Genomic DNA, 12,931 nt, shown 5'->3' on the forward strand with positions numbered 1-12,931 from the left:
TGGTGTAATTTTACTGGCAGACACGTCAACCCCAGTAATTTCACATATGTAATTTTCCAACCTCAATTGATTTTAGCAAGGGACAAACTCCCCCTTCGTGAACTTATTCTTCTGCGTGAGAGCTGATGGAGCTCAAACTCCAGATTTCTCAGCTGCTCAAGAAGCAGTTTGGGTGATGAAGAGGCTGTGGGTTTAAAGAATAATGAAAGTAAATCAACCAAAGATGGGTGTGGGTTGCTAGGCTAGCGCAGAAGTACCCGCACTTGCTAAAACTATGGAGAGTGAAGGCCGGGGTATGCTTTTAGTAAACTAGAACAAATGACGTCAGACCATGTCTAAAGGCAAAAGTGTTAGTGCTTCTTCCAAACGGCCATACTTGAAGACGGGGTCAAAAACCTGCTGACATACACTACTGATTATACACACCAACCTCCGATCAGTCACAACAACGGTATTGTTTGTTTTTTGGTCTAGATACAAAAATGAAATATACTTCTAACAGTATATACTATGAAGTTAATGGAGTATATGAAAAATTGGTCTCAATTGTTCTCCCACTGGTCCAACAACCAAAGTCATTTTAACTTATTGAAGTCATTGTCCATCTCCCAGAAAGAGCTCCCTCATCTCTGCAGATATCTTTTCCAAGAGTGTCTGTCTGTCCGTCCGTCTGGTTCCTCCTCCCCCTTAGGTGGAGAATCACACAATGGCCCTGAACCCTCACAGGTTTAATTGACGTCACCTGGTAAGTGATTGAGTGTGAGAGGCTGCAAGGGCTCAAAATGGTATAAAGAGGAATGGGACAGCACTTTGTGACACTTTCATATCATATAAAACATGTTGCCTACAGTTGTGGGTTTGGGACTTCTGGTTTTACATTTTTAATTCCCTCCTCGCTCCGTTTGTGAACAAAATAATAATATCTTATCATTTTTTCAGTTTAATGGCCGTTGTTTACTGTTTTTTTTTTTTTTTTTACACTTCTGGGCAACCCTTGGTAACCATGGTAACACCCTTGTTTAATGTCACAATGCTATGAACTTTTGATAATTCCCTCAGGCAAAGTCTGCAGAAATGCAGATTTACGGTAAGTGTAAATAAAGGCCTCAGTCTGAGGGTGAACACTGGGATTGAGCCAGTGACTCTAACAGTGGCAACAAGAGCAACATTAATCTAACAGCAGCTACTAAGCCAGCTAGCACTGGTAGCCATCATCCGTTACCAGAGCCTGCTCTTCGGTGTCGTTTCTATGGCGTCTAGGGGGAAGCTCGAGGCGGCAGTCGTCTCCTGGCTTCTTGAGTTGGAGGCCGTCTCTTTGTCTTCTGAGTGCTTTACTGTGATTTACTAAATGGACCTCGAGGTGAGTCTGTATTGTAGAGTAGACGCTCTTGAGCTTTCAGTCAATGATAACTGAGCAAACTCTCCTGCTGAAGATCATGTGATGTAATTGAAAGCTCCAGAACTGCTTTTAAATGAAAGTGAGATTGCTTTGTCAACTCCAGTTTCCAAACTCAAGAATGAACTTTGAGTCTTTTTATTTTGTTATTACCATTTTACTTATTAAATGTATGGGTATGAACGACCGTGTAAATCAGAGTGAAAGCTAGCGCGCTCCAATACACTGCTGTTCGTGGAGCTTCCATATAGTATATGACAGAGTGTTTATTATGCACATGAATACTGTCAAACATTGTTGTGACTATAATTGCAATGTCTTGAGCAGATCTCAACAGACATCAGCCCCAAACGCTGAAGTTAAAATTGTACCTTTCAGACACGGGGCTGACAGTGACTGCCAGACTGTGCTGTACATAACAAACACCACACTGACAAGATCTACAGTTATGCGGTGTGAATATTTCAGCCTTTGTTTTGTCCTTCACGTGTCGTATTGTGAGAAGCGGCGACAGTGGAGGATTCGTGTCTGACTGATGAAGACACATTGAGTTTGACACATGAACAGCTCTCACTCACCTTATGATAAGCCTGCTCCACCTGTCTGTGTGCTGTCAGGCATCTTGATAGCTGTCACTGCCATCAGCTCCAGAGACTCAGACTACACCTGCATCTATCACTCAGAAAGATTTCAGGAGTTTTAAAGACCTTCATTTGGACGCCACAAGCTGATTAGTCATTTTCCATTTTGCACATTTCTGAGAGACGCACGATCTCCAGGAAAATCTCTTGTAATCTATTATATACCATGTTTTAAAAAGCTTTTTTAGTCTCATAATTCACTTTCATTTCTTTCAGTGAGCTACTGTGTACAAATAATATTTGGTTTGGCCAACTGGGGCGTGTGGGAGTGGAGGTTCGAGGGTTATTGATTTGAAACAAATATAAAAGCTTTCTGAAAGAGCGAAGTTGAGCTGCATAGTTAAACTTGTCCTAATACTGGGGAAAATGAGTTATTTCATTAGTTTGAAGCGTCCAAAGTGGCTCTAAAAATCATGAAATGTTCATGACTATACGCTGAACCTGTTCTCTTTCTCCATTGTCCATGACGTCCATCGTGCCATGTTGTTAGTTGAAGCAATAATACTTTTTTTTTTGTTTTGTTTTTATCCTGAGATGAGACTGAAATCAATGTATACTGAACAATATTGTTTGTTTCTGGATTTGGTTTTGGACGTTTTATTTATTGAGAGCTGTGTGGAAACATGACCACTGTACCCTCCATTACCCAGAGATCAGGGGCAGCTTGTTGTCTCAGCTCTGGTTCAGGAAACAGTTCAGTGCTTCCCTGAAGGACTCCGTGACATTGATGGACACATTAACTGTGGAGTAATAGACCCTGTGACCCTCCAGTGATGGAGGCTCTCTCCTCCTTTCTCAGCCGTCCTAACTCTAAAGCACCGACTGTGTAAGTCGCCTCCGAGCAAAACCAGCTCTCACTCATGCAACATCCAGTCTGCATCTGATCGGGCAATGGACGCCATAATGAAATAAAACAAGGACTTTTCTTATATTCTTCATTTGGTTAATTGTTCATTTATACTTTCAGTGAACTTTAATCCCAGATGTGCAAGCCCTAAGTGCTTCTGTCAAAACCTTCCCCACAGAGCCAGGCAGAAAAAAACAAATATTCTCTGGGTTTATTCTCAATAAATGAAAATTAGCCGAGCTCCCTTCCAAATGATTTCTCATTATTTAACATAAATAAATACTTTACATCTGGAGCACTGAGACAGAAACAGAAGACAGCAGAAAATGAAGGTTGAGATACTACAAACAACAACAAAAAGATAAAACATGGCTGATCACATCATTAAAAGCATGACAGCTCTCTCCAAAGATGAATGAGTTGCGTTTTTCCTGTCCATTACCCTCAACTCGGCTGCGCGGCCTTCGCCAGCGTCAGTGTTCCTGATCAGTGCGACCAGAGAGATTGATTTGAAAGATTGATTGACAGATGGGATTCTCAGACAACACACACACACATCACAACTAATTTTGACAAATAGCTGTTTGTGTGTGTGTGTGTGTGTGTGTGTGTGTGTGTGTGTGTGTGGCATCACAAACTGCAGAAGCGTGAAATGAGCTTTAATTACTGCCTGTTATTACAGCTCTGACGGTGTTGGTGCTTCGCTTCGCTCCAGCACCAGTTTTGGTTTGTAGATGAGTTGAATATGTTGTGGATGCCGCAGGTGAGCATCGCTAAACATCTGTGCTCCGAGGCATTTTAGACTGTTTCCCTCCACCTATAGATTCAGTATTTAGTCACGCTCACAGTGTTGAGTAACCTGCAGCGGTAACATCTATCATGTTTAAGTGTATTATGAAATCATTACTATGAAGAGGCTGAGCAGCTTCCCTGTTCATACAAGCTGAATTTGAAATTTTGAAACAGTGTTTTTTAAAAAAGGCGCACGGTTCAAGTGGAACCTGCATTTCAAAACAGGAATCGCCCTCACACGCCGTATTAAACTCCGCACACTGCGCTGCATATGGATTCTAAAAAGGATCCTCTCACGGTGAGGGGAGAAAGGTGTTCACACGTGTTTTCACTTAATGTCAAACACAGGTTGTCACACGCCTACACACTCCTGAGAAGTCTAATTAAGCAACATAAGTGAAAACAACTGTGTGGGTGGACTATAGGTGTTGAGGGGCTTTTAAATGGTTGACAGAAGAACTGATTAAAAGGAGCTGCTATTTGGACAAGGAGCAGACCATCACGGTTGACTGGGTCTGTTTCTTTGTCTGACTTTGAGCTCACTGGCTTTTCCACAAATTGATACTTGTTTGTGTTTTGTCCTTTTGCAACTGAATGAGAACCAAGAGAATAAATATCACTATTGCAGATTTTAACATTTGTTTTAATCCTCAGCCTGACATGAGATTGAATATTAATATAAAGATGTAATCACAGCACAGAATTTCAAATCTATATCATTAATTTGTAAATAATATTTGTAAATAGTCTTTAAAAAGGAGTTATATGAAAGTTTTTTCTATTGCTACATAGCTAACGTTAGCATTAACAGCTGTTTAACTACCAGTCTAAAAGAAACCCGAGTTCAGCATAAAACTTAATTCCTTGACTCGCCAAGAGCTGTCTGTTTCTATCTCTTCTTTTCTTGTACTAAAGTTAGCATGCTAACCAGCTAGCTCGGGCCCTGTCAGCCCATCTCGTCACTTTCCGATACCGAGTCACTGTGGCGTCCGGGCTGCCCTGAAGAAGTAGTGCTGCTCAGAGGTAGTATTATTACCTGCTTGTATTGTTATCACAACAAAGGCTGAAGTTCTTGTGAAGACTGATGTGTAAACAGCTGTGAATGCTAATGTTGGCTATGTAGCAATATGAAAACTTACAAATAGCTCCTTTTTATTGGTTCATAGTTATTGGTCTTATTTAGTGATGAAAAATGAATTAAGTATTTAACTACTTAACTTGAAGCCACAATGTTTACTATTAAAACGTTTCCTAATTTTGAAGCCCTCCTCAGGGTACCACCACTGTGAGATAGCTTCTTTAACTTCAACACCAGACACTTTTGACAAAATGTGGAGCATGAAAAAAGGTTTTAAAAAACGTCCATGTCTGCTTTGTCCTAACAAATGCATGTTTAAACTGTTTTGGTGCTTGTTTATTTCAGTGCCAACACTTTAGCCCTAACCAAGATTTTCATGTAAGGACACTGACCTCTCCTGCAGTAATATTTCTTTTTGAGTACTTCTTCCAAACACTGTATAGACAGTGGAAACATGCAGCTAACGGAACTCAGACCTCCACTGCCACCTACTGGTCATATTAGGACAAGCAGTTAAGTCATGTCTTATTGGGTAAATTGACACAAAATCACAAGAATCAAATACCAAGTACAGCCTGTCACATCACTGATTATTCAGAAGTTCATGTTGACATTGTCAGTCCATAGAGAACAGTGCAACAATGATCCAGTGACATTAAAACTGCTACAGCTTGATAGCTTGAAAGCTATCATGAGCCATGATAGTTGCATTCCACCTGTAAACACCTTTTTTTTTAAAATAAAAAAAATAATGTTAAAGAAATGTTTCAAATTTCCGAGACAAGGTAACAGGTTATAAAATCAGGTAAAGGTTGATAATGGCTCAGATGATGCTCACATTCTGAGCTAGCACATCACAGTTCTGCATTTTGTTCGTCAACACTGGTTGTTAAAGGCATCAAATGTGTTTTCTGACAGTTACATTAAAGCCTGTGTAAGCAGCAGCAGCTCACCATGCTACATGCTACATGCTGATACTGAACCTGAACTCTGACACCGTCCTCTGTTCAAATCCTACGAGCTCAACAGGAACAAGCAGTTTCCATGAGGGTTTGTTGGGGGCTGCTCAGGTTGGGAAACAGGGTCTTGTCTCTGACTGGTCAGCCTCCTCCTGATGGTCTGGCAGGAGCAGCTCTGCCTCATTCTCAAATAAAAAGAATTTGAGTCTTTCCTCCCCTCTATGGCTCCATGCCCTCTACCCCTAAACATGGAGCATGTGTCCCTTTAGATTTTACTCTTAATCTTTTTTTTTTATTTATTTTTTTATTGCATTATGTTTCTTTTATATCCTCTATCTTTTGAAAGATGACATACAAATGAACTTGCCTTTCCACCGGGGGGGGCGGCACACACACACACACACACACACACACACACACACACACACACGATATTTCATACAGGGACAAGCGTCAGTGTGTGTGTCTATGTTAAATCACCTGTGGTGTGTTGTGGTGTTACACCACTGATTAAAAGTGAGAGGGAGAAATGTGAGTGTGGTTTTGTCTTCACTTCCCTCATCATGTTGACACAGCAGTCGCTCCACAGCAAACAAAATATCAGGTGCATCATGAACATTGACTCTGTTAAGTATCACAGAAACCACTCACATTAAAGTTGTCGTACTTGGCTCCGGGTAAAAGTGCAACACAAGCTGACGTTCTCAGTGCCTGGACATTACACTTCCCTCCCATAAAAAAAGCAGCTTACTTTTCAGTTTGATGAGTTCTCCCTGAAGTGATGAGAAGAGTAAATCTTTTGTTCTCTTTGACCTTTTTAAAATGCTGTTAGACAACATTTAAGTCAAGCTCATCTTTGCCGGCTGGCTGCTTTGTGTCCTTATTACCCCCCACCTCACTATCATTTCATTGATTTCTTTTTTCCTCTAATTACACATAATAACTTTGCATATTGAAATCAGCCATGCAGATAATCTGTCATTTGCACACAGGAGAAAAAAAGTGATGGTTAGATTTCATGGATTTATATTTGGATAGAGCTCAGAATTCTCCTCAGAGCTCAGGGGACACTGGCTTACATTAATAATTGTGACTCAATTATTTATGAATAATTAGTGCTGAGTTCTGATCTCATGACACTGCAGGCTTTAGTCCTTTTAGGTATTGATTGTTGTGTGGTCTTCTAGCACCACCTAGTGATGAGTCTTTATTATTTGATTTGATTGGACTGCACTTTTGACTTCATCTGTTGGGTTAACATAAAAAGGTGAAAGTGAGCGGCAGATGCAAATCATTCAGGTCTCGTTTGTCCGGTTTGTCCAGAAAGCCAAGAGACCTGGTGTTTCCAAACTTCTTCCAGTTCAGTTTTTAAGGCTACTCTTTCTGTGTTAACACTCAAAGCTTTAGAAACAGTATTATTCCCCCAGCTCTGATCTTTCCCTGGTCAGGGTTTTATTTTTTTTCACTTTATTTTCCAAAGACAGGTCCTTGGACTTGATGCCTTGGTTTTTGTCCTGACATGCTGTGCAGGTGCGAGCCTTTTTAAACGATGTCCAATCAATTTAATTTGCCACAGGTAGACACCACTCAAGTTCTAGACACATCTCAAGGACAATTAAAACAAATGGGATGAACCTGATTACAAATTGGAGCCACAGCAAATGGCCTGGATTCTTTTGTAAATGAGATTTCAGTTCTTGATTTATTTTTCTTTATGAAATATTTGCAAATTCATTTTAATGTTTTCACTTGGCCATTATGAATAAGTGAGTGTGGATTGACTGTAGTTTTATCTACTTATAATTCAATTTACAACATGATAAAGGGAACAAGATGTGCAGAGGTTTGAATATGTTGTGTGAGAGTCTGAGAGAAGAGGGCGCTGAATGATCCACATTGTAAAACCCTCCGAGACTACACAGTAGACATGAAACTGAACTGATAAGCTTGGTGTGAAATTGGACCAAAACAACCTGAAACAATTCCTCAGTTTATCCTCAGACTGTATATGCTAGTTGGCTGATAAAGCAGGAAGTGGAGAAGTAAAACAAGTGACTCAGAGATGCTGTCTTATATTTTATTGTGATGGGGAGTCATAAAAATGGAGCAAAACTAAAATAAAAACAATACAAAAAGACAGTGGATTTACAAAGGGTGTGTAGAGGACAAACAATATGCAGCCTTCGACAGTACAATGGAACGAGTTGGCACACAACAGAAAACAAGGTGTCGGGACGAGCTAAATTTGGCTTCGAAATAAAAAGGGAGGAGTAATGTCTTCATAGCAAGATCCTTCATTAAAACAGCGACGACTCATGCTTTTTAAAATCACAGAGGTTTAGAATTCAGTAGCTTCATAACGACGCAAAGAGCGGATGCACATGTAACAGTTTCTATTTCTCAATTCATTCCTGTCTTTTTTCTTTTTTTTTTTTTTTTTTTTTAGCTTAAAACAGAAGTCATGTTTACAGAATACATGTTTTATCTTTTTTATGTGTTTTTTGTTAAAACAAACTTCAGCTCCCAGAACCACATTTTGGGATTTTTTCTGTTTGTCTTGAGATTATTTTTCATACTAAAATATATTATTGTATCAATTCAAACTACAGTAATGTACACTACAATGTGTAATAAATAACCATAAAAGAAAATATAAAAATAAGACACATAAATATAAAAAAGTCTTCTAAAAACTAAACAGGTACATTTTTTTTTAATCTGTGAAAAGGGTTCTAATACTGCCATTGTTGAAAAAAAAAAAAACAAACATACAGAGGACACACATAAAAACAAAAAATTAAAAACAGACTAATCCTATAAACACTGTTCGGTAAAACCAACTGAAAACACTTGGACAGAGACCACATTCACTAACGTTTGTTACCTGAAGTGCGGGACAGCTTGCAACAACTTTCTTTTTTTTCTGCTAAAAAGAAAAAGTGCACATCTGACAAAAATGATCCTGTTACTGACAAATCCTTCAGTCTACATTTCACTTTAAACTGAACTTGGCTTTGTGTCTGTTTCATTTCCTCCTGAGCCAACCTGCTGAGTAAACTCCCTTCAAATACTTAAACATGCATGAACAGAAAGTTTTCTGTTTTGAAGCACTTCTGTAAACATTTTAAAAACTTAGACTTGTGACGTAAAGTCCAACATATTAACTTGCATTTCTAAATACTTTTACCATCAGTGGGAAACTGATTATCTCAAGGTTACAAGGCATTTAATATCCACACTCGGCTCAGTCTGGACTGTATTTCTGATTTCTACTTTCCAACACAGTCCGCGTACATTTATCTACTTCTAAACCTTTTTTTTGTTACTGTTGGGCAACGAGGACTTTCAACTAACTAAATGAGTCCATAACAGTATTCAGGTCTATTAAAACATGCACTGATTGGCTTAAGGTCCATAGTTTCATTTTACATAGATCTTCTATGTAGAGCTACATCAAACAGTCAATTAGCTGATTTAATCATTTGTTATTTCTCTGTTTTCAGGTTCTTGTGAGGATTTGGAAAACTGGTACCTCTAATTGACTATTAGTTGATTAGTCGAGTCGTCATATTTAGTTTTCTTTGTAATCTTTGCACAAAAACTGACCATTCTCTGATTCCTGCTTGTCCAAGTTGATGCTTCTCTCTGATTTACATCATGGTAAAGTGAATGTTTGGGTTGTGGACTGTTGGACAGAAAGAAGATAATCACAATGTGCATTTTTCACTATTTTCTCACATTTTGTAAACAAAACTATTAATCAGTTATTCAAAATAATAGGCAGATTAACTAATAATAGAAATAATTGTTAGTTGCAGCCCTAATACTGTGTTTCCCAACTTTCACATGTGGTTCAAATACTGTTCAAGGCCTCAAAAATATTTGCATTAATTTCACAGGAAATATCTTTCAATTACTGTGACATAAATTTGCTGCTCTGTGCAAGTGAACAAACCTTAGTCAATATGGGTCTTGTTTAAGTAACAGAGGGACATAATACTGGCTACATGTGTGAAGAAGAAATTATAACACTGTTCAATGGCACTTTTAACAGCACACAGGTCTTGCATAAGGCTGGAGGCATTGGGGTGGAGCAGGAAACGGCCCCGTTCCTTCACGTACAGTATGACTTCATAGATAAGCTAATAACACTGAAACACTGACTGAGAACTAAAGCCAAAATAAGGAGAAGCTTGGTAAGAAATGGCGCGTGTGTTTTGGAACCACAGCTGAAGCCGGGCGGGTGGAGTCTGCTTTCGAATCTTCACCTGGAGACTCCACCTTTTTGGGCTGCGCAGGGTTGCAAAACTCAGGTGCCTGATGCTGGCTTTGAGGTTGTGACTCTACCTTCCCTGATAGGACAAATTTGGTTATGGCGTACAGAAGCCACATTCTCATCCCGGACTCCCCATCCCGCCCACAACCCTCCCCAAGAATACTTTGTTTTCCTTAAGGCTAACAGTCAAACTGAAAGTAATGCTAGCTAGCAAAGACTAACACTAACACGAACAACATCTCGCTAGCTAGTGTACATATATAACACTGAAGGGCATACAATGCATGAGGCATGTTTCCATAGGTAAACCAGGAATACTGTAGTGCAGAGGTTTTTGTTCGTAGAACTCAATAAAATACTGATTTAGGAAACTTCATTGGCAATAAAAAGGTATAGAAATCTTTCTCATCTTTACAGGTTAAAATGTTTCAAACAAGAACAAGATTAGTAACATTGACCAAATAAACACAGAACAAAAACAACCTGGGATGTCTCAGTAACAAGTCTAACAAGTTGATGGGTGAGTTTTGCTTTAAAATCTGTACTTCTATAAACAATTTTAACACTGATATTTAATTTTCACAAGAAAAAAAAGTCACTGTTTTGTTTTTTTTTTTCTTTTTTCAAGTTCAGGCACACCTGGGTTTTTGTACACAGTAGTGGACCGTTAAAATCAGGCAACTGCCGTGACTTTCTTCTGATGGCGAGATGCGGTTTTGTCTCAATAAACTCGACTTTGACGACCTTCACATTCGAACTGTCCCGAAGGGATTCTCCTTCTTTTACTTGGCATTTGTCTCCACTTCCTCTGTGGGTTCGCTGCTGTCTGACTCTTCCCTAATGCTTTTGTCCGTATTTGCTTCAGAGTCCGCCATTTCCTCCGTGTCTACGACTGCTGCCGTTTCCTCCGTCCCCACGACTGCTGCCGTTTCCTCCGTGTCTACGACTGCTGCCGTTTCCTCCGTCCCCACGACTGCTGCCGTTTCCTCCGTGTCTACGACTGCTGCCGTTTCCTCCGTCTCTACGACTGCCGCCATTTCCTCCGTCTCTACGACTGCCGCCATTTCCTCCGTCTCCACGACTGCCGCCATTTCCTCCGTCTCCACGACTGCCGCCATTTCCTCCGTCTCCACGACTGCCGCCATTTCCTCCGTCTCCACACCTGCTGCCATTTCCTCCGTCTCCACGACTGCTGCCATCTCCTCACCTGCTGCTTCTCGCTTGTCTTCGGTTCTTTCCTCCATCACTTCGTCCCCCATGTGATCGTCCCCCAGCTCGATCTCCACCACATCACACGCAAACTCCTTCTCCACCTTTTCTCTCATTGCCTCTTCTGTTACCTCTTCCTCCACCATCTCCTCTCCGTCCTCCTCATCGTCATCAAAGTTACCCTCGTAGATCTCGCACTCGCCGTCGTCCACCTGCACGACCCGAATGTCGTCCATACACATGGCCTCGTCGTCTTCGTCGTCCTCTTCCTCGCTCTCCCTCTCGTCTGAGTCCAGTTGGGAGGGCGGGGTTGTGGTGCGGCTGTCCGATTGGGGCCCAGCGCCGAGCTCCAACTGAACCCTGCGCGGCCCTGACCCGGAGCCTGAGTTTGGCCCGTCCTTCTTGCAGTAGGAGTAGCGATGGTTCATGTGCTGGGAGTACGAGCCGGAGTGAGAGAAACGCTTCCCGCACTTGTCACACTGGTATGGTTTCTCACCAGAGTGCAGCCTCGAGTGTTCGATCAGGTGATGTTTGTGTTTGAAGGCCTTCTTGCAGACGTTGCACTCGTGAGGCCGTTTTCCTGCGGATGAAGCAAGACAGAGTCAGAGGAGCTTTCAGGGCTTTTCCCTGCGACACTCACGCTGGGTAGAAAGAGTATATGTAAATTTCATAATATTAGTGTACATCAGTGCCAGTACTTCCAAGTGGATTGCAGGATTTGGTTTCTCTGAGTGATCACCTGAAATCTGCTATATGTTTATTTGATTACTAAGAAAACAGTCAGCCAATTAGAGAGGATCAGAGCCTCCTCTCTTCTGATTGGCTCACCGACCTGTTGTTTCTCGAGCTCCAGAGAGAGGCCTGAGAGAGGAGATGTAAAACTAAGATGGTTTTTGGTGATTGGAACTACAAATATATCTTGTAATGGATCCACACTTCAAATAAAACACTGGAAAAGTATAAAGTATAGGACCTTTGAAGTCCCATTAACCACATTTAAGAGTAGTGCAAATATTACTTCAAAGGGGCGAGGCTTTTTTCTTGTCAAAAAATCTCATGAAAAGACCAAAATCAACAATGAATTCAAACTAATTATTACTACTTATTCCTCTTTGTCATAGAGCTAAATTGTTGTTCCTCTTAAAAACAATTAAAAATGAATTGAAATGACTTTACTATTAAAAGTTACTTGGCCTCTGAAACTATATATTGAATGGATTGACTGAAAAATGTCTTTAGTGGGAACCAAAGCGCTTGGGGCTGAGTGTCACATACCAGGTAGGGATCTTTTTTTCATGGGGTCAGGGATTTGTGAAATGATTTGAGATAAGACATGAGAACAACAACAATATCCTTTAAAAAAAAAAAAAAAAAAAAAAAATCACTGAGTCATTCCAATAAACATAGGTGTGTGTGATGGTGTGGATGATGTCATGGCTGAACGGACACACACCTGTGCACTACTGTGCATTAATTAAACCACATTCCAATATGATGCTAGCTGCAGCTTCAGGGAAAACATCATGCTAATTCATCTCCGGAGTCTCACGTCTGTTAATAGTGATGTCACCAGTTCCTGGGCTGGAACATTTACAAGCCAGGTGTCCCATAAAAGTTGTAATCACACACACTAAACATAAGACATTTAATGAGAGATGATGTCACATGTAAAATCACAGCCTTGACCACTGGGACTACCTTTGGGCAACTCGGTGGGAAAAGGAAAACAGAAC

General features: G+C 40.5%; 1 protein-coding gene across 2 annotated transcripts in view; it reads right to left on the reverse strand.

The window, feature by feature from the left end:
- Positions 1-7,776: 7,776 nt before the first annotated feature.
- The window catches only part of LOC130178819 (zinc finger E-box-binding homeobox 1-like), a 64,439-nt gene continuing 59,284 nt past the window's right edge, over positions 7,777-12,931 (reverse strand). For both annotated transcript variants that reach the window (XM_056391322.1, XM_056391323.1), the window contains exon 8: positions 7,777-11,778. In XM_056391322.1, coding sequence (XP_056247297.1) covers positions 10,772-11,778 — 1,007 coding nt within the window. In that variant the 3' untranslated portion in view covers positions 7,777-10,771. The remainder of the gene's footprint in view (positions 11,779-12,931) is intronic.

Source organism: Seriola aureovittata, chromosome 12 (assembly GCF_021018895.1).
Source record: "Seriola aureovittata isolate HTS-2021-v1 ecotype China chromosome 12, ASM2101889v1, whole genome shotgun sequence".
Taxonomy (NCBI): Eukaryota; Metazoa; Chordata; class Actinopteri; order Carangiformes; family Carangidae; genus Seriola; species Seriola aureovittata.